This window comes from Pogoniulus pusillus, chromosome 35 (assembly GCF_015220805.1).
Source record: "Pogoniulus pusillus isolate bPogPus1 chromosome 35, bPogPus1.pri, whole genome shotgun sequence".
Taxonomy (NCBI): Eukaryota; Metazoa; Chordata; class Aves; order Piciformes; family Lybiidae; genus Pogoniulus; species Pogoniulus pusillus.
In genome coordinates, this window is record NC_087298.1 from 8688618 (window position 1) to 8711561 (window position 22944).

The 22944-nt window shown below is 38.6% G+C and overlaps 2 protein-coding genes across 6 annotated transcripts in view; one reads left to right on the top strand and one right to left on the bottom strand.

The window, feature by feature from the left end:
- Positions 1–3446, bottom strand: part of LHX2 (LIM homeobox 2) — a 124617-nt gene extending 121171 nt beyond the window's left edge. The window contains exon 1 of the mRNA XM_064171577.1: positions 3098–3446. The gene's annotated coding sequence lies outside the window, so the exon portion shown is untranslated. The remainder of the gene's footprint in view (positions 1–3097) is intronic.
- Positions 3447–3639: 193 nt separating this feature from the next.
- Positions 3640–22944, top strand: part of DENND1A (DENN domain containing 1A) — a 197705-nt gene continuing 178400 nt past the window's right edge. For all 5 annotated transcript variants that reach the window (XM_064171293.1, XM_064171294.1, XM_064171297.1 and 2 more), the window contains exons 1-2: positions 3640–3804; positions 11029–11099. In XM_064171293.1, the coding sequence (XP_064027363.1) occupies positions 3788–3804; positions 11029–11099 (88 nt within the window). In that variant the 5' untranslated portion in view covers positions 3640–3787. The remainder of the gene's footprint in view (positions 3805–11028; positions 11100–22944) is intronic.

A 22944-nucleotide genomic window follows, 5' to 3' on the forward strand; every position in this document is an offset into this window, starting at 1 on the left:
TATTTTACTGCTTACTTAGCTTTTTATGTACTGTATAGAAAGTATACATAATGTTGCCACACTGCTGTACAGAAGTGGAAAGAAAGAGCCTTTTTTATTCTATGACAAAACTTGAGATACATCTGCATTTCTTATACTGAGCATAAAATGATAAGGTTTATGAAATCATGGAAGACATGAAAAGGGTAAATAAAGAACATACTGACACCTCCAATACAGTACTTGGTGAGGAGTCAAATGAAATTACTGTGGCAGTTTCAACACAAATAAAGGGAGATGTTTTTTTTTACCTGGCATTTGATTATGCTGTGAAAACTCCATGCCATTGAAGGTAGTGGATTCTAAATTAGAAATGGATTTAAAAGCAACTGAACAAATTAATGGAAGAAAAATCTCCTGAAAGCTATTAAATAGAAACAATGGCTGAGAAAATATATTAATTTATTGGAGTCTGGGAGATGATTATACACGCTTCCATATTCTTCTTCTTTAAACATCTGTCCAGTTTTGGAGACAGTGCTTTTGATGTAATGCATCACTTATGTTCTTATGACTCTTTTGTGTGTTTTGTTGTTTTTGTTGTGGGTTTTTTTTCTTTTTTTGGTCTGTTTTCATATTTTCTTCTGTATTTTCCAAAGATCAGTCACACTGTGCCATTACAGATTACTTTTTCTTATTTTGTAATGGAAAACAAGTAGATGTAACCCATCTCCATCCATACAAGTAGGTATATGTGTTGACTTAGTCATCTCTTGTTTCAGCACATGAATGTCTCTGAAGGCAAATCAGGTATCCTAACAATGCCTGATGAATCACAGTTTATGAGCACTAAGAACAGGCCTTTTTCTAAAGCAACATATGTGAACACTTCCAGAGGCTGTTTGCACATAAGATGGGCCAATGACCTGATCCATAACTCAAGAGGATTACTGTTTGACAACAGCAAGAGTTACAAGCTTGAGATTGATAAAATAACTTGTGCTTCACAGCTGAAAATTATTTTTAACAAGCTTTCAGTCAGTTCATATACATCTTCCTAATCCCCTCTGAAATTTGGAAAACCATAGGCGACCATTATCATCAGTATTATTCAGGTAGTAGTACTTTAAAGGCATAACCTTTTAGATGAAGCTTAACTATTGATCTATAAAGTCAGCACCTTTTTCTTGCCATTCCCATTGGCTGAGATGTAGCATTGCGAAATTCCCAAGAAAACTGAGATTACTGCCTGCTTTAGAAGGGTTATCAGTGACTGAGAAGAAACGGCGAAATATGTTTTCATGCTCTGGCTGTATTACATTTTAAAATACACATTCACATTCACCCAAATTCATCTCAGAGTGCACAGTCTAGGATCTCTATTTCAGTGGTATTGAGTTAAGACTTTCTGGTCAATCTGGAAGCATCCTAAGGCTTTCATCAACCTTTTAATTCCTGGATTATTTTCTTCTGCCTGAACTTTCCCTTCTGCTTCCCTTTTGTTTGCTATTAATGCTTCATCTCTTCTGGGAGGGTGATTCACAGTTAATCAGCTCATCTATTTGGAGACATTCAAAAACACTGCTCTAAGGACAGGCCAGCAGGCATTGCTGGAACCCTTGTGTGGTTAAATCCTTCTCTTTCCTTAGGGGCTTCTCTGTCTCTGCTGCCCTTTAACAGTTACACAATTACCACCAAACGACTGGGCCAGCTGCAGACCTCAGTACCATCAACAGAACTGCCTAAAATGTAATTCGAGTAGCTTGTTTACATAAATACACCAGGTAAAGCATAAAAAAAAAATCTACATCTTGGAACGCTAATTAGTACTAGGTAGGTAGAAGGAAAACATTCCTGTACTCGAAAAGGATCATCTAGATCATGTTTAGTGTCACTGTCTTTTAACACTTTCACACAGAAAAAAAAAATGATTATTTTCAATTTGAACAAATATTTAAATATGCAGCCTCCACTTGGCTGAAATATTGAATGAATTCTGTTCTATTATTGCCATTTGGATGGCGCAAGCTGGGTTCTGTATCCAGACATGAGTCCAGCATGTACCTGACTTTACCTGCTTCATATATACAGTGTAAAGTGAAAGAGTACCGTACCAATACCATATTGAGTGTCTGTCTTGTCATTTAAGTAGAAGAAATTCTGACCACTCATTCCCTCCTCACCTTTCTGGTTTCTTCTGTTTCAGCATTACTAGATTTACAAGGTCACACTCGCTTTATTAGGCAGTCTTTTAAACTAGAGTTTCCACACACTGAATTTGCAATGTTCGTGTTACCAAACCCATTAGTATGTCTTCTGGACAGAACTTTACCACTTTTTATATACATTCCTAATTACTTCTATTAATTAAACTTCTTTAACTGTGAGCTTGAGGTAAGTCATCCTCTTCTTGAAATATGCTAACATTGTTTCTCAGATTGATTCTCATGCTATCACATAATCTATGTAGTTGTAACACTTTCTGCTCAGAAGTTTTAGTGTGCACACACACATGATCCATGTTGAGAAACTGCTGATGAACAGATACCAACATGGGGTGGGTATTTTAATTTCTTCCCCCAAGGGTAGGAAACACACTCATTACAAGTCAGTCATCTACAAAATAGATGTTTCACTAAGACATATTTCAAGGTAATTACCCAATGCTAATTTTCCAAGTTGTTTTTCCTGGCATTTGTTAGTTATCAGCCACTATCAGTTCATCCACCAACTCAGCTATCAAATCCTCTCAGTCTCATTTCTGGTACCGATTTTTAAGACTGTGTTTTCTCCACTTTGGGGTGAATGCCTACTTCCTAATAATGCATTTACTCTGCAAAAGGATTTGAACTGCTCATTTGAACCACCTAGCATTTTATTCCTAAGTATGTCGTCTAAAAACTATCAAATCAAAAGCATTGTTGCACATTACGCTATGCCCCTGAAACATTTACTCTACCTGTTCACAGTAATAAGTTTACCAAATATAAAGAGCACTAAACAGAATGGAGCAGAACTAAAACTGTCTCTGTCTCAAGCTCTTAAGGTTAAAGTCAATCCATTTCCAAAAAGGGCTCTGCAAGAACACCAGCTCACAGCCCCTCTCTGCCTCTTTTACCTTTGACTCCTGCAGTCCCTAGCCGTCGGGCACTTATTTCTGGCTGGGCCTCCAGTCGGTTTCTTGTCATGCCGGGCACCACCCGTATGGGGATGGTTCACCTTTCTACAGGGCATTCCACGATGGACAGTTCTGGTCCTCATCTGCTCTGGATACCAGTTCCCAGTGGATTGCTACAGACTGACCACATTTGTGGCGAATTTGGCCCTTGTTCAGGGGATGCCTGACGGTTCAGTTCGTGACAGGACCTAAGGCACAGCGACAGGCAGGGAGGCCGCTCTCCACCACTGGTCAGTGGACATGAGTACCCCTCTCAGCCCCTTTCCCGGTACTCCTGCGTGTTTTGCCGCCGAGGGCGTGAGGCGGCTGAGGCGCGCGGGCTGGCGGCCGCCGGCTGCGGCGCCCTGAGGGGAACGGCGGCAATGGGGGCCGGGCTCGCGCGGGGCGCGCGGCGGCCCCTTCCGCGCCTGCCGGCCGCTGGCTCCGCCCGCCCCGCCGCCCGCGCGGCCCCGGCGCACTACAGCTCCCGGCAGCCTCCTCGCCACGCCGTGACTCGGCTGGGGCGACGGCGGCGCCGGCCGGGATGGAGTGAGGGGGCGAGCGGCGGAGAGAGTGCAGCCCACCGAGCTCTGGCCCCCTGCCCCCTTTCTCTCTCTCTCTGGCTAGGGCCTATGCGGCCCCCCAGAGACCATGGGATCCAGGATCAAGTGAGTGCCCCCGGAGCTCTCCAGCCCCCCTTGCAGGCCCTCAGGAAAGCGGGAGGGCTCTGGAGAGCGAGAAGGGGACTTCCCCGCCCTCCTTCCAGCTCCGTGTGCGGCCGCGCGGGCGAGACCCCGGCCGAGCCCACAGGCCTCGGGGTAGGGCGAGAAGGACTGGGAGGAAGAATGGGGAAGAGTGCTTCCCACCCCCTCAGGCCAGCTCACGGGCCGGGAAGGGGGACGCGACGGGGTGGCAGGCCCCGTGCTGTCAAACCCCAACTCAGCGGCAGGACCCTGGGGCGCGGAGCTTGGCTGTCTCCTCTGGCCTGTAGAGGGGAATGTTGTTTCCTGCCCTCAAACCTAGTCGTGCTCTATAGCCTTCTCTCTTTGTCCCTGTGTGCAGTTCTCCGTGTGGTAGGCACAGGGCCAGGCTGTGAGGGCAGTTTAAATTTTATCGGTGAAGGCCTGAAGGAGTGCTGGGGCTGCTGGAATGGGAAGGTCCTCATTGCCAGTACTGGTGACGTCTGTTTTGGGGTGTGGTGGGGTCGAGAGAGTTCAAAGCTTCCTTGCCTAGGTTAGAGTGTGCTAGAGGAAAGATAGTCCAGTTCTGATATTTTAAAAGTGCATTAGCAAGGGGATTAGTGGAAGGGGAAGAGTGATGCAGGTGATTAGTGCGTTTGGTCTGGAGCTCTGTGCCCTCAATGTTTTTTAAATTTTCACAAAAGTAGGGTTGGCATGTTTGGTATTGTCACATTAAAGGTTTCAGTTCTTTTGTATGCTGTCCCAGGCAAATTCAGTTCCACTGAGACAGGTAGGTATGTAATAAAGCTGGTGTGGTCAGCAGGAGCAGGGAGGTCATTCTACCCCTGTACTCTGCACTGGTTAGACCACACCTTGAGTACTGTGTTCAGTTCTGGGCCCCCCAGTTTAGGAGGGACATTGAGATGCTTGAGCATGTCCAGAGAAGGGCGACGAGGCTGGTGAGAGGCCTTGAGCACAGCCCTACGAGGAGAGGCTGAGGGAGCTGGGATTGGTTAGCCTGGAGAAGAGGAGGCTCAGGGGTGACCTTATTGCTGTCTACAACTACCTGAAGGGTGGTTGTGGCCAGGAGGAGGTTGCTCTCTTCTCTCAGGTGGCCAGCACCAGAACGAGAGGACACAGCCTCAGGCTGCGCCAGGGGAAATTTAGGCTTGAGGTGAGGAGAAAGTTCTTCCCTGAGAGAGTCATTGGACACTGGAATGGGCTGCCCGGGGAGGTGGTGGAGTCGCTGTCCCTGGAGCTGTTCAAGGCAAGGTTGGACGTGGCACTTGGTGCCATGGTCTAGCCTTGAGCTCTGTGGTAAAGGGTTGGACTTGATGATCTATGACGTCTCTTCCAACCCTGATGATACTGTGATACTGTGAAAGCTATCACCAAGCAGAGGATGCTGACATATCTCTGCAGGAAAGGGGTGACAGAGTGGAGAGATCCCGTTAGGTTGTATGTTATTCAGCAGTTTGAGTAGGTGCTGTTGAGCAATTACTTCTCCTTCTTGAACACAGTGTTCTTCAAAATTACATAGGGCTTTAATTTCTCACCTGTTTAACTTGAATATGACACTGGAGGAAACAGTTTATGGTTCTTGATGACACATGTTCCTGTCCCCAAGCCCATGGGCTGCATAGATATAAATGTGTGTCTATCCAGACAAGTGTTTTAGGACAATGTAAGCAGATGATAAGTGCATGTAGTGGTACTACTGAGGTGATTAGTTGGTGCCAGAAAACAACATTCCTTCTTTGGGAGATACTGTGAGGCTAAGTTTTGCACTCCTCTGGTATATGGGTTCTCAACTGTTGCTACAGAAAAGTCTCAAAGTATGGGAAACTAGTTACATTTATCTTACATTCAAATACGGGTAGAGTCTAAAATTGTTACTATTTTGGCAGCAGAGGAGGATATATCTGTAACTTGTACTTTCGGATCTTGCAGTGGCCACGCCTGATTGGGCTAGTATTGTGAACTGCAAGGACTTTGGAGAACAGCCTTGGGGAAGGGAACCTGGGGGCCCTGGTGGGCAGGAAGAGGACCGTGAGCCAGCCTTTGTGGCCAAGAAGGCTAATGGCATCCTGTAGTGCATTAGAACAGATGTGGTTAGTATGTTGAGAGAAGTTCTCCACCTTTACTCTGCCTCATCTAGGTTATTGTGTCCAGTTCTGGCTCACTCAGTTCAAGAATGACTTAAGGAAACTTGAAAGAGTACAGTGCTGAAAGGAGTGGAATATCTTCTGTGTGAGGAAAGGTTAAGGGAGCTGGATTTCTTTAGCTTGAAGAAAAGGAGACCGAGGGGTGACCTCATTCATGTTTATAAAGACATGAAGGGCAGTGCTGGGAGGATGGAGCTAGGTTCTTCTCAGTGATGTCCAAAGATAGGACAACAGGCAATGGGTGCAAGGTGGAGCAAAGGAGGCCCCATGTGAACATATGGAAAAAATATTTCAATGTGAGGGTGACAGAGCAATGGAACAGACTGCTCAGAGAGTTTGTGGAGTCTCCTCTGGAGACTTTCATAACCTGTGTGGATGCATTCCTCTGTGACCTACCGTAGGTGATCCTGATCTGGCAGGGGGATTGGACTAGATAATCTTTTGAGATCCCTTGCAACCCCTAACGTTCTGTGACTTCTTACCATGTCTTTGTTCTTAAATCTGTTAGAAGGCTGGCCTTGCATTTATGGGCTTATGGAATCCACAAGCTGGGTTTATTGCTTTTGGCTTTGCATACGCTTTGCAGAATGTGAATGTAGTCAGTCAGATGAGACACTTCAACTGGAAGCCTCAGTTGAGTAGCAGTTAGGAAGTATTTATTACAGGTGGTGGACTTTGGGACTTTCTGTGTAAAATCTTTCAGTGTGAATGTGCCTTTCAAGATTGCAGACAGAGCCTGTCTTTCTCTGACACCAGGAAAACACAGGCGATAACCCCATGTGAGCATTAATTTCATTCTTCTTGAACCTTGTCAGAAAGCATTTTGTCCATTGGCGTGGTTAGGCAACTTTGCCTTGAGCAACAATCAATAAGTTACTTTATTTCCACTTTGGACAGAGCACTGCACCCAATTAGAGTAAGTGCAGTTTTTCAAACTAATCTTGAAGTATATAAAGAATGAGAACTAATCTGAGTAAGAGGTTTTCCTGGTTTTCCATTCTGAGATGGAGTTTCAAGTTGCTAAGTAGCTCCCTTGTTGGGGTAAGTGGGAGTGTGAATGTGAGCACTATTTTATAATTATGTATAGTGAGGTGTGCCTTCTTTAGTGGCCATGTCAGTGTCTTTTGGAGACCTAGCAAAAATCCAGTAGTCAGATCTCTTGCTTCTTGTCATGCATTGATAATTATGAGGGATGTTAAACTCCTTGGCACATGATCAGTTGCACACAGTGCGATATATTCTGCATGAAGCTTGGACATATGTGTCAGTTGTATTTTTGATGGATATATAGTAATGAGTCATCTCAGTGAAAGACTGATTAGAGAAAATTATCAGACTGAAGTGAAAGAAATCAAGAACTTGCCAGCAATCCTGTAAGCTTTTGACCTTTGTATAGCTGCAGGCAAAAAAAAAGAAGTTAATTGAGTATTGGGTTACACTGTTGTCTTAAGCTTTTTGTTGGAGCATGTTGTACAGTATGTGCAAGGCACTCTGTGACAGAGAGGCAATGTGATGCAGGAATCTATTTCAGTTAATAGTATAGAATAATAATTAATAGTAGCCAGTTAAACTGACTACTATCACTTCTGGGTATGCTGCAGTACTCAAGATTTACCACAGAGAAAGGATTTTTTTTTAAATAATGTGTTGATAACACAAAATCTGTTGAACAAAATTGCATTGCTCTGTAAAAAAATTGACATATTCGTTTCCAGAGGTGATTGTAATTTAGCGGTGGTGGAAGAGATCCATCATGTTAATCTGGGAATGCTTTCAGATATTTAACATCGTTTGCTGCATACCGAAATGTAATATTATCTGCCTAGGGAATACCAGACAGAAAAACTTAAACATATGCAAATTAAGTTTTGAGGTGCAGTTTCTAATTTGAATTAGCAGTTGCAGATCTCTGCTAATAATATTTTTCTGCAACAGTTGAGCAACTAAGTCTTGTTACAAGTAATTATCAGCAGTGTCAGACTCCTCTCTTATGCCTCAGTTATTAAGCAGAGTGATACTTTGTTGTAAGTGCCATTACTTTTTTTCCTACCTGTAGAAAATATTGCTCCTGTCAGAATTGAAACAGGCTTTAGATATGTAAGATACATGCTACTTGGGAGAGGACTTTATTTAATTTTATTGTGCACAAATCTATTGAGGTTTGTTGAAAACTAATAATTTTGATGGTAAAAAGTACATAAATATCTTATTTGAAGTATTATATTACTTCAATATAATATTGAATTTCTTATGGATTGCTTTGATTACTAAAGCTTTTCCTGTGTCAGAGATTTGAGTAATTTGTACTACTAGCATTTATCACAGAAGCAGTCTGTTCTTGTAGAGCTTCTTCCTAAATTTCTATTTCCAAAGAAGATTTGCTATGTATGTTTGTATGTGCGTGTCCTATGGATTCTTTACATACAATGCATGTTCATTTGATAAGTGACCATTGTTTTTTCAGTGATTATTGTGAGGAAACAAAACATTGTGTGTGTTTGTTTCTTATGCTGTGAATGGTTTCAGTGGGTTGAGGTTTCAGTACAATGCACAGGTGGCATTAGATGTCTGCAGGGTAGTTTAATCATAAATATGGACTGCAAACTGTACATATTATGATGCATGTTTGTGCTATATTTGCAAACTGTACCAAGCTCTTAGAGTGAGTTGTTTCCTTAATTCCATTCAGAAATTATTAAATATTCAGAATTCAACAATGGCTTCATTATCATACTGAGGTGTTAGCCTGTTGAATGCAGCCTTTAGTACAGAGTTTCTGGCTTGGCAAAGCTACTTTAATTTTGCTGTTCATAGAAATAAGTGGATGTTTATCATGGAATATTAAAATACAAAATGTGATGTCTTTTTTCTGAAAGTTTTGGTGTATAGTGTGTGCTTTTGTCAACTGTGTTATACAGTATTTTCACTAAAGAACTTGAACACAGACTCTAACATAGCGTTAAAAAGGTGTTTGTTATTTTATCCATTAGTTGTAAAAATATTATAAAACTTATAAACTTTTAATTAAGGAAACAAGGTGCTAAAAATAAAGACATAAGAAGAGTAAGGTAAGGCTGCACAGCAATATATATATGAAAGGAAAAATACATTTCTGGTGTTAACGTGGATGTCATTTCATCCTCATCCTGTTGCAGGATTGTAGGAGTGTAGCTAAGAATCTCAGTATTTGAAGGACACTATGTGCAGTGCCTTTAAGTAGTGCAGGGAGAATTAGGCACATTTGTTTTATACTGGAAACTAATGGCTGATTTGTTTGCTTTAGTTTTCTCATAACTTGAGAATGTCTTTTTCTCAAAAATAGCTACATAAGGCAAATCACTTGGGAACTGGTAGCAAATTAAATTAACGTTAATTGAATTGTGAACCATATTTGTTGCTCCTGTGAGGTGCTCTGTGAAACTGTAGAGTGTGATGCTATGCTACTGAAACCAGTGGTAGCTTTTCCAGCCGTTTAAATAGGTGTGGGCTTTGGCTTAGAGCCACTTGAGTTGTGCTAAGCAGGCCTGTGGCATGGTTAGTAGTGTTTGGTTTAATTCCTTTTGGTGTTAAACTAGGATTAAAAATAATAGAAATCCTCTGAAGAGTAGGCTGAACTCCTTGACATGTTTATATGTTTGATCTGAGGTGCTGGGTAAGATGAGTTTCAGTTTTTTGAGTCATTATTCAGATGGGAATTCATGTGTGTGTGTGTATTGTTTTTACCATTTTTTTTATCTCTGACTGTAAGGCAGCTAACAACTTTCTAAATTCAGATAGCTTACATTAACACATAAAAGATAATATCACTGTACAAGCAGACATAAATTTATAGCAGCAATTATGCAATTTGGATTCTTGGGTTTAACCAGAAAATCTAAGAATAAAGAGTCACATGCTCACACTTATGAAATCATTATTTTGTTAAACAATTAGAGTCTAATGTTTGATTCTCTTTAATCTCATAATTTTTTTTGAGTAGCTAAAATTGTTAGAGTGGAGAATATGACTCAAAATGTGCTCCCTTATAGAATCACCTGCTGCCATTGCATGCTTCTTATGAAATACAATTCCAGGGCTTCACTTCCAGAATTACATTACTATGAGCTGAAAATCTACATTCTTTTTTTTTCCTTAAGTCTTAATATTATTAACTTTATATCTCTGATGTTGAAGTATTTATATCTCTGAAGTTGAAAAAGTCTCTTTCCTCCAACATTTACCTTTTATAACTGAATTTGCTTTAATTTTTAACTTTCACACATATCTCCCTATTTTGCACATCTGGCAGATTTCTAGATTTGACTCAGAAGTTTCATGAGGTGAAACGTGTTAAAGAGAGGAAATGTATGAATTAACTTTACATTCTTTTGGCTGCAGCTTCTGTTTTTTTTTCCTTTTTCTTGAGTAAATAGGTGTCATGAGGTTGAACTCAAGGGTCACAGTAAGGAAAATATGAATCTGGGTTGTTTGTCTCATGTTGTATGTTACTCTGTTTTCAGTTTGGTGAAGAGAAAAGAGTATTCAGAATTATTTTTTTTTTCCTGAAAAAAACTCTGTATTTAACACAGATTTGCTTTCTCAATTGAACATAAAAGTGAAATAAAAAGATTTATTATTGCAGGTTGCACATGAAATAAAAATTAGAATTGTGACTAAGAGCTGAGATGACTCTTGTTTCTCTGAGTAGCATTCTGGAGAGATGAAAAGCATAGGTTCACTTTTCTGGCAGAATTCGGAGTGATAGGTCTGTGATGTTTTGTTACCTGGAAAAGCAAATTAGTCACAACAATTGAAGCTACTTAAAGGTTCTTTTTTTCCCTCTGTCGAAGTTTATTAGATACCCTGTTCATAGTGACTCATCTGAGCTTCAGCTCTATCCTGTTACCAGCAGTAAGGCAGAAATATTTGATATGAAATCATCACAGACTATGAAACAAACCTAGTTTATCAGGTTGTATTGCATTCCCAGGACCATTTTTGACTGAGTAATTGAAAGCAAACTACTAAAAAAATTCTCCATGTGCTAAATACTACTTTTTTCTTTCAGACAAAATCCGGAAACTACCTTTGAAGTGTATGCAGAGGTAGCCTATTCGGGAATCAGTTGCGTTGGGAAAGGTACTGTAATTCTACCTGTTTATTGGCTAAACTGCTCTTAAGAGCCATATATTGCAAGATAATGAAGTGTATTTAATATTATGTTCTTCTAGCTTTCAAAACTTAATCATTGCTTCTGTGGACCTTTTACAGTTGGGACTAATAATGAGAATCTCTGGCCTTCATCTCTGGTTGAGCAATTTTCTTATTTCTTTGACTGTTTTCTAAAATAGGAATTCTTACTTTATTAAGGTTAGATAGGTAAATGCATTTTCAGATTTGTATTTTGTGCTCATATAAAGAATGGGTAGTTTTAAAACAGAAAGTATCACAGGTGTAATTTATTTTTACTTCCTCTTTCTTATTTATCTGCAGAAGGGTTTATCTTTTCCCAGAAATCTTCCTTTAAGCATGTGATTTTGTCTCAAAGTACAGAATGAATGCAACTTACCATTTATTTCAGTGTTTTTACCAAACATTACTACTGAACCATAATTATAAAAGGATTTTTCTATAATTTTATTTTTGACAAATATTCCTATGCTTACACTAGAGAAGCTCCATAAATACTGAAATCAACATGGAAGTATATTTATGAATTTTTAATTGCAGTTTTTTTTCTAAATAATCAGGAAAAGCAAAGGCTGAAATTCATAATCCCAGAATGTATTTCAAGGTGTTTCATGAGCTCAGTTATGAAAAGAGGTGATATCAAAATGAAATAATTATGATTAGTCAACCTATACTGAAGTAATATTTCTTTTATCTTCTATGAAATAATTCTGTGTGTATTTTTTATGTGGTATAATGAACCAATAGAAGGGATTTTAATATCTTATTGACTGGAAAGCCTAATACCTCCTTTTATATCTGGTGTGGGTTTTTTTTTGTTTTTTTTTGTTTTGTTATAATCAGCAAAAGTCAAGTAGCTGCGACTCTTTCCTTTACTGCCAAAGCCTCCATAGGAGTTGTAGCTGGGATACAGTTTTGGCTTGTCCTACTGCTGTATGCCATCATGACTATTTGATGTAACTGCAGGAGCCCTTTTAATAACTGGTCTTTGTTTCTGCACATCTGACCTGGATTCTACTGCCAGAAAATCTGAACAAATTTGACCATAAACATTACATTGTACAGTACTAGTGTCTGGGTATAATCTTCTCTTTGAAGTTTGTTTGCATCCCCCTGAAGGGATTAATTCCCTGCTGTGGGAAGGTGGGTTAAAAAGCATGGAAACTACTTTACAGGTTTTTAATTGGAGAATTTAGTATACATTTTGTTCCATAAACCAACTGATTCTGTGGGAGTTTCACTTGTGTTTTTAGGTTTGGTGTATGCACTTGTAGGTGCAAAATCTTCAGAAATAGTTTTTAGTGAGTAAAAATTGTTCTAATAATTGTTTTGCAACTCACATATTCCAAAGTTACTCTTTCTGAAGTATCTTTTTTTTTTTTCCCAATCTTTTTTTTATATTTAAGAAGTGCCTTTCATTCTCAAAAGTCATAGATTCATGTTATCTCCAAATATTCTATCTTCCTGTTCTAAATGAGGGTTGTTGTTTGGTTCTTTGCAGTGTCAACTCTATTTAGCAGCTATCCTGTATCCCAGGCAGATTAGAAATACAGACCTAGAGACCTCCACATAGTCTTTTCTACTCCTTGACTAGTTGTTCTATGCCAGAAGATTGGGAATATATATAAACTTCTTTTCTGCAGTGAGCAAATACATGTTGCATGGCATGCAGCAGTCACTGTTAAAAACTTGCATTTAAAAGGTGTGTAAAGAGTGAATTATCAGGCATTTAAAAAAAAATATTTCCATGTAATGGGTTGCAAAATTAACTTGTATAACTAGTAAATAAACAGTATAATAGCACTCTGGATCACTTACAATGCTCCTAATTATATCGGTCTTCTGAAATGGTCTTCAGGAGAATGAATTGCTCCAAAGCTGTAACAATCCTAGTGTGGGAGGTCGTGTGGCTTGTGGCATGGTAAAACATGTCTCTGTTTTGTTTTATTCAAAAGTTAGTGTAACTGTTGTGGTTTAAAAACAGCTGGCAACTAAGCTCCACCCAACCACTTTCTCCCTTTCCTCCAAAGTGGGATGAGGAAGAATGGGAAGAGTGAAAGTGACAAAGCAGCAAAAGATGTTTTCCATGTGATCTGTTAAATATCAACTAAAATTAAAAGTTTTAATGTATTTCCTGGTTTGCTTGCATCTTGCTGAAAGGGGATATACTGACTTGTGTTATTTCTTACTGACACTCAATTATACGTTCTAGTAGTTTTCTTGCTCATGGAATTGTTAACAATTGCAATAAATACATTAAATGTTTATTTGGTTAATAACTTCTGAAATGAATGAAAGCATCATCATCCATTGACTATCATACAGAATTACAGAATTGTTTAGTTTGGAAAAGACCAACTGTAAACTCAGCATTGCAAAGTGCACCACCAAGCCATGTCCCTCAACACCATGTCTGCACATCTTTTAAATCCCTTCAGGCTGCCCACTTCCCTGGGCAGCCTCTTCCGATGCTTGAGAAGGCTTCCTCTTAAGACACCAAGCTGTGGGATCCAGCTGACATGCTGGAGGGACGGGATGCTATCCAGAACGACTTGGACAGGCTTGAGAGGTGGGCCCAAGACAAGCTCATGAAGCTCAACAAGACCAAGTGCGAGGTTCTACACTTGGGTCAGAGCAATCACAAGCACAAACATAGGCTAGGCAAGGAGTGGCTCAAGAGCAGTCTCAAGGAAAAGGACTTGGGGGTGTCAGTTGATAAAAAAATCAACATGAGCTGGCAGCAGTTGTTGGCAGCCCAGAAGGAAACCGTGTACTGGGCTGCATCAAAAAAAGTGTGACTAGCTGGGTGAGAAAGGTGAACTCTGTGCTTCTACTCTGCTCTTGTGAAACCCCACCTGGAGCACTGCCTCCAGTTCTGGTGCCCCCAGCACAAGAGGGACATGGGAATGCTGGAGTAGGTCCAGAGGAGGGCTACAAAGATGATAAGAGGGCTGGAGCACCTCTCATATAGGCACAGATTGAGAGAGTTGGAGCTCTTCAGCCTGGCTCTGGGGAGACCTTAGAGTGATGTTCCAGTACCTGAAGGGGGCCTACAAGAAAGCCAGGAAGGGAGTTTTTACAAGGGCTTTAAGGATAAGAGGGAATGGATTTAAGCTTGAGGAGGGGAGATTCACACTGGATATTAGAAAGAAATGTTTTACAGTGAGAGTGGTGAGACACTGCAACAGGTTGCCCAGGGAAGTTGTGTATGCCCCCTCCCTGGAGATGTTCAAGGCCAGATTGGATAAGGTCAGTGGAAGGTGTCCCTGCCATGGCAGAGGAGTTGCGAACAGGTGATCTTTAAGGTCCTTTCCAACTCATTTTGTATTGTTCATAAGGTATGAAGAGAAAACTTTGAAAGTAAAGAAGCTGAAAAAGTAGAACTCTGCCAGATCACAATGAAACACATGAACCAAGAAAGGAAATGATCCCTGGATCAGCTCTGCCCTGGTCTGTGTCCTTTTCATTTTAGATTGCTTCGAAATAATGATCGTCTTTGCTCAGTGTTTGTGTATCTCTGGCACATGAAGTCTTTGGTCCATTATACAATTCCAGCATTCAGTTGTATCTAAAAGCTGTGTTTGTGATTTTGTTCTATTCATAGATTTTTATCTGGAGACTTAGCTTAAGCACTTCTAGAAATTCAATTCTATAATATTGACATATTATATGCTTCAAAGTAGAATAAAGTACACTTGAACTGATATTTTTTTAAAGTCTCAGCCAAAAGATAGTTTTGGTTTTTTTGAGATGCAGAAGAAGAAAAAATCCACCAGCAATTTTAGTTAAAATACCTAAACAAAATGACAGCATGCTAACTGCTTAAGAAGTCTTTCTTTTAACTTTCAAAGCACTTTATAAGCCAAAAACTGCTGCAGACCATTCATCAGAAATATGATGTAACAAATTTAAGGATCCCTCTGGAACTCAGCCAAACATCCTCTTGTTAGATGGGGTTATGAAGAGAATTACAGTCTGTCAAACTGTTCATGCAGAAAAAGAGAATTTGTTAGTCTAAAGTAACTGATCAAAATAGTCTCTAAAGTATGAACATTTGAAAGTAAATGCTTGCAGGAGTAAGACACCCCCCTACACCCCTGTCTGGGAGGATGTAGCATGCTTTTGTGTGGGGTTTTTGTGTTCTCGCCAAAGCAGACATTATAAAAGTATGTCAAATCTGTAGCTTTGCCATGTAATGTGCCAAAAGGCCTTTCTCTCCAAGGACCTCATCTTTCATCTTTTTGTGAGTGTAGCATAAATTCTTGCTGTGTGTTCAAGGAAAAAATGGTTTAGTACAGCTAAAGGATTTCTTTCTTTTTTTTTTTTTTGAAAAAAAAACCTATGCTAAGTTGGAGGCTTAAATGTGATAACGTGGACAAAGTGTTAGAGTTTAACAAATGTTCACTGGATTAGTGAAGGAAATGTAGTTTGTACTACTTCTTTTATGACAGAATTTAAAAGGTCTTGCTTTAAGACTCACCATGTGCTGCTTTCTTTTCTGGAAAACATACCACTAAGTTGAAAAGGGAGATGAATCTTAGAAGGAAACTATTAACTCTGAGGTAGTTTATCATTGTTTGAGAGAAAGGATGAAATTTGCATTTGAATTGGCTCTGAGAGTAGCATGTACTACTAATCTTGTTCCTACTAGAAGCTTGTGAGTAGTTTAAGTACTTCCTTCTTTACTTTTCATGTTCTGGCCTTGTGTTGTAATAGCTCTTTCCCTCCCACTTCCCCCCTTCCCAGTAGATCACAAACGTTATAACTTAAACTAATCTAAGTCCTTAACTCTACTGGGAGAAGTCATGATGTGCTTGGGCCCTGAAATTATTCTACAGTTGTCACTATGGTTTCCATGATAGAAATTTCCATGATAAAAATTTCACAGGTAGAGAGAACTAGCAGGTTTCTGTCTCTGCAAAACAGACATACTGCTACTCCTTCTCATTATAATTTTGTCATAGGTCGTAGTTCTGTATAGTAGAATGGTGTCTCCCCCATAGATGAAGTCTTTTCTTGAACATAAGCAATTACTGGAACAGGTTTAAGTTAAGATTTGGTCATTTAGAAGTTTGTAAACCTTGCCCATGCACCTCCCAACAGAAATATTTTTGTTTTGTTTGTTTTAAGGTGAAGGCTTAGGAATAACAAAGTGCAAAATTCAGGTCCCTCTATTAAATAGGGGCTTTTGCCATCCTGTCTTCATGGTACTAAGGTATTACACCCAAGTTCCTAAAGCAGGATTTTAAGAGTAACCAAATCTAAGTAGATGGATAGTATTCGGGACTTGAAATATTCCTAAGTTGCTGCTTTGTTTCTTTGTTTCCATTTGATCTCTTTCCTTCGAAGTCCAAACAAGGTGAAGGATTTTCAAAAAGCACTTACTAAGACTGCAGTGTCCAGATGAGATAAGTAGCACTGTCTGAACTGTTTTGTTTGAAGACAGTTTACAATTTGGCTTTTACAGAATAAATGAAATACATAACTGGAAGGGAAGTTCACGTGTTGAAAAAATACTACAATCTTTTATACTGCAGTTCATCATGAATTTCATCTAACAGATCTTTTTAGTGTGTTCTTAGCTGCTGCTGCTGCATTTAATAACCCTCCACCCCCAAATGTTAATATCAAATATAATTGAATATTCTTACCATTTCTCCATGTTATTTTGTGGGAAGAGATCAATTTGTCCTTTTTGCTTCATGCTTTAAGTATTTCTGTCTACAGTCTTTTCTGTTTCCCAAGTATTTACTAATCTGTGTGATGTTGCTACTTCTGGCACTATTTTACTAGACAGAAAATTCAGCACAGAAAGTCTAACTCACAAGACTTTAAACTCTTTTGTTGATTTATATTTTTTTTAAAGGAGCTTGACATCTTCATCAAGTTCACAGTGGGCCTGCTTTGTTTGCTTTCTCTTGAATGCTTGATAAGATTTTTCTTCTATTGTTTTGTGCAGCAAGGACAGAACTTGCCATGGCTGAGGTGTTTTTTTTTTGTAAATCCACAATATGGTCATTGTCTACTTCTGAATAATTGTGACTGCTTTTTGTACAACCAGAACTAAGGCTTTGGCTGTGAACAGATTCCTTCTTAGCGTGAAAAGAGACTAATCCATGTAAATACAGCCCCAAAATAAAGCTTTACAGAAAAAGGGAAAGGCTGCTAAGCAGGAGGGCAGAGGTCAGCAATTTAACCTTTAACCTAACAAATAAGAAGCATGAAAGTTCCCGAATTGGTTTACAAAGGCAAGCTCCTGTGATCTGTCAGTTTTTCTTTTCATGATAGAGTTGGGTGAGAAAACTGACTGACAGCTAGTGCCTTTTTAACTGCAAGTTGAAATTAACTGCTAAACTGAAACTTTTTTTAGGGAAGTTTTTTTTCAATGATTTCATCAACTTCATTCAGTCGCTATACTTACAGTTTTCCTTGAGTTTATAGTGGAGTTTGAGTGGTTGTTCTTTGTAAAGAGTTCTTGAGATACTCAATTTAGATATCAAATACTACTGAAACATGGAATATTCCAGCTTTTGAAGCATTTAGGAATTTAATGAAGCACTTGTAATTAAACCTCTGGTAATGTGCTCCTTTAAGAGTAAGGCTGTTAATTTCAGTTACTGCAAAGAGATGGCACTTTGAGTAGAGTCAAATAGTTGTTATACAGTGTGTGTGTGACTTCATTTAAAGGGAGCAGTTTTAACCTTAGTTCCTTCTCAGTCACAGAAATTTCCAAGGTAGTTTGTTTTTGTTTGTCCTTATTTAATCACAACAGGTAATCTCATTAATGAGTGTTAATTTTTGCTTAAAGCTTAATGCATCTGCAGTCAGCAGTGAGTCCAGATACAGCCATTTCTGTAAAGAACTTTTAATTAGTGTCATTCAGATGAAGAAGAAACAAAGTAGTAATGACTTTAAAGTAGACTCCCTGTAGATTAAGAATAGCAATTTTGTGGAGTTTTGCCTAATGTTGTAAGCAATGTCCCAGGAATGACTGACATTTGGTCCATCCAGCATTGTACTGCTGCTTCCAATGGGTGGGTCCAGTAGCAATACTGGAGTTTAAAAATTGAACCTGCTTACTCTGTTGACATGCAGGTCAGTAATTCTACCCACAGCACTATTTTAATGTGCAAGCAAAAGATGAACTCGATCTATTTTTATTACTGGTTCTTTTTCTTATAGGTACTTCCTTAGGAAAAGAGAATGTAAACTCTTAATTCACAAAAAGGTCTATCATCAGAGTGCCCCAGGCAGTATTGGTTTGCTTCTCTTTGGTGTCAGAGACATTGTCAGGTTTTTTGTGGCTTTTGTTGGTTTTGTTTGGGGCCTGCTGTGGTGGTGGTTTTGGTGGTGTGGTTGGAGGTTTTTTTTTTTGTAAGATTGAAATAGAAAGAAAGATGATTTGAGATACTATCAAGTAAGTATAAAATGAGTTCAAGACTACTGTTTCACTTCAGCAATGATTGTGAAAAACCAAAACAAAACCAAATCCTACCTCCCACCTTTTGTTCTACCAGGGACAAAGTTGACCCTGCAGTACTCTCCATGAAATGCTGCAGAGTGCAGGTTCATAGTGAAGGGGCAGACTGTGGTGTGTTACCCTTTGCAGCGTGTGTAAATACTGCTGGTAAGACACGTTTTAATCAAAGACCTGCATTGTGTTCTGATGATAGCCAAACACACTTGTTGTCTTTAAACAAGGTGTGTCACCTGCTGTCCACTGGATGCTCTAATTGGAGAGGGGAGAAAGAATGCAAAGAGATTGGTGCTAAATCCTGACAACGAATAAGGAGATCTTTTGCCCTCCTAGACCTTCCAAGATTTGGTAAACAATTTGTCAAAATTCCAGATGCTGAAAGATTGCTGACTTCTCAAGAGATGATTTTTACATCTCCCTTTTTTGAGGGAAATCGCTTTCAGTTAATAAAACTTAGAATTTAGGACATGGAAGAGTAGCATAGAAACCAAGGAAGTTGAACTGCAGTATTAAGGATGATAACCTTGGATGGAAGGGTGGGAACAAGCAGCTAACAGTGACAATCTATTACCTATAACGAATTGTAGTCTGCATTGTTCATTTGTTTACACTTCCCTAGGGATTTAATAAAAACACCAAAACACTCAAAGCCCCCTCCCCCACCAATATTTATTTGGTTTTGAACTCTTCTATGAGCGGCAGTTAGGAGAGTTAAGGTTTTCTAATTTGATGAAATAACTAGTGAAAACAAATGATGCGTACTATAGAAAGTTAAATAACATAAGACTCCATGGAGTACCCTATGGAACATCCATCATCTGGATGGAAAGCACTGGTTAAATGATGAGGACCGGGGGTGAAGGGCCCTATTATAGTGTGCCAAAAATATGTGGTGTGCCCCAGACTTCATTAGCAGCTACAGTACATACACCCAGGGAAGGAGTGGTAGGAAAAAACCCAAACCACAACTTCAGTGAATATTTTTAAAGCAGAATCTATTTTAGCTATTTTAACCAAAAGTGTTTCCACACTTTAAATTCTTGCTAAGTTTTCAACTGGTGGTGAAGGGAATTACACTTCTAACTCCAATTGCATTTTAGTGGAATAACCCAATCCCATCCTTAGCTCCTTTGAAGAGTCATTTTACTTTATAATCTCATGGTTATGAATATAAATAGTAGCAACATTACTTTTTTTAAATTGAATCCTGTGCAGTTTTATCTCTTCATTTAAGAGTAATTATTTTCTTATGTCCATTTGTCCTGTAAGAACCTGTAAGATACTTTTGAATTTCTTGAAATCTCTTGTTCCAGAGATTCTAAAAGCAGATCATCACTTTGTGGAGAAACATCTACCAAAAAAAAATTAATGTAGACTCAATTCAAATGCTAAAATGCAGAGACAAAATAGGTGATTAAATACCGCAGTATAGTTGGGCAGTAGAATCAGGCTTCTGATGTTTCCTATTTGTAAGCTTCATATTTGACTTAATGTTATTTAAATCATGTGATTTGTCTTTTTGTGAATGTGACACTAGGGCAGTGGAATCAACTAGAGGGAGAAGCCAGAATATGAGAAACAACTCAGAACTGAAAGTAGCTTATGCTGTCTCTTAAATAGTAGGCTGGAGAGATAGCAGTACAGAACTATGATGAAGAGCAGGATCAAGCTGTAATAAAATATGGTGGAGTGAAAGAAAAACATAAGAATAAACAGAATCAACAGAAAAAACAGACCCAAACCAAAACACTAGTCTCAAAACTTCTCTGCATTAGGTATGAGGTCTTCTAAAGTTGGTTTTCACTTGCACCTGATGTAATGTCTGGCTTTGGTTGAATTTGAAGAGAATTTTGTCAAATGTGTTAGAAAGACTGTATAGGGCAAATGATTCTCTACTAAAGCCATAATGTATGTCCACAAATGTTTACCTAGAGGTGAAATTTGCACATGGAAAATGTTATAAATATGTTGTTTTGCTTCATTGCAATTAATGTCCTTCTACACTAAGTGCAATGTTGCTTTTAGCCTGTATGTTTGTTCCTTTTGCTTAATGGCTTAAATGCTTTACTTGTGTTTGTGGTGATCTGTCAACTTTTTGTACACAGTAGTGTTGAAAATTGTTTTGATAAAATTTATTTGTAAATTATTCACTAAAACTATGTAGCACTGCAGAGTACTGTAGATTCTGTCAGTACTATGTAATTAAATACCTCTTAAAGATACTACCTGGTTGAAAGAATTAGTGTTTTAAACCAGAAGTATATAGCTTGGTGTGTGCCTTGACAGTGCACATAAACAAAAATAGATGTAATGAGTAAATAGAATTATTTAACTTGTTCAATATTTTATTCTTTAGTGAACTGTAGGGGTAAAAAGTAGCAGAATCTCACAGTTTGCCATCTCTCTTGCATGGGAATTGCAAAATGCATCCCTTGTTGCACTTAAAAATACCAAGTGTGGTATTCAATAATACAGTAATTACAGCACTTTTCATTTTGATGTATTTCTTGATTGTTTTGCTTTACCCTGAGTATGGGATTAGGTCCTTCACCAAATCATCTTGAAGCAATTCTGTAAATTTAGACTAAATACTTAGAATACAGTGGGTGTCAATTGCATGGACAATTAAAATTGAATATTGACATGTTTTTAAAATAGCCATACATCTCAATTTTGTTTATCTCAAAGTTTTAAAGACCTAATGACCTCATTGCAGCTTGACTATAATTACCATGTTTAAACTTCTATGCATTTTTTAGTTTAAACAGCCTTTGTGTTTTTTTTTTAACCAAAAGAAAATTAATGAGAAGAGACAAAGAGACATCAAAGAGGTTTTCTCTCTGATTGCAGTGTTAGAAGTTTTGCCTGAAAATAGGTTACATTTCTTCTGTTTTCAGCTGAATCCTCATTAACTTTACATTTTAATGATGTCCAGAGCAAATTATACGATTATGCTAGATGCCTTAAAGGGAAGCTTAAAGGACACCTTTTTAATGTTTGTTTCTTTATCGGTGCCAGTATTTTCACCAATATTATAAACAGTGTTAGAATGCTAAAGCTAATCCCAAAACATATGAGAAATGTCTGCCATTTTTGCTATATATGTAGTAGAAGTATTTTTATTTGATATCATCATAGATGGAGCATGTTAGGAAGATATCTTCATCTTTTTGGAAGACACATAAATCATGCCCTTTTAAAGAGTTTACAAACTGCTTCTGCATTTTATCAGTTCTATATATAATGATAAAATAAAATGGAGGCAGGTGATGTAACAGGGCCTCTGAATTGTTTTAATTGCTTGGAAACTTCAATGGAGAAGATGACAGAAATGTTAATAAAGTGATAGTTTGCATTTTACGATGATGACATAAAATGTTATTGGAGGAGCTCTGTTAGAAGCAATTCTGTGTTAGTAAGGTACCTATGCTACTAAAAATTAAGATTTGGTGCCTGTGTTTTATGAATAGAACCCTTGATTTTCTTGCACCACATTCCAATCAATAGACTAAATTTTGGAAGATGGGATTATGGCAATAGGATGAAGCAGGAATGTCCCAAAGTTCAGCCATGAAGGACTCAAAATCCAGTTGCCACAGTGAAATACAATACTTTAGGATCTTAAAGGTTAGTAGTTTCTGACAACTCTGGTATAATAGAAGTGAATTTCTAACCAGTCTCTGATTATTCATGTAGATGCGGCTTTTACTTGGCCTATGATTTTACAAATCCAATGTCCTCATATGAATGGCTGGCTCTGCACTTTAGTGTGGTGGTGTTCATTCATAGATCTTTGGTCTGTACTTGAGTGGAACTGCAGTTGCACATTGTCTACTGCTTCAAGATGTTCTTGAGAGCTCGAATTTGAAATACTGACTCTCAAAAGAAACCTTTCTGTCCTGAGAATTCCACCTAAACTATGCAACAATTGTATGACCTGCTTTTCCACTGAACTTTGTATACTATTTGAGTGTCTTGGCCTATGTACACATAGCTCTTGGGTAAGCAAAATATTCCCTTTCATTTTGAACTCAAGTAAACACATTTTTTGTTAAGTAGTGTATGGTTGACTTCTTCATCCTTCATTTAGGCTACTGTGTTTTGATGGAAGCGTTTGGTATACCCATCATTGATAAATAATTGAATAATGCAAGAGTCATTAAACAAAAGGAAAACTGAACTTAACCTTTCTATTTCAGCATGATTCTTGCATAATCTTTTCTACATAAGATTTATTAATACAAAATAAAAACTGTTCAGAGATCTATATTGTTGTGATTGTCCAGGAGTTGTGACAGATCCAAATCATTCACCTGC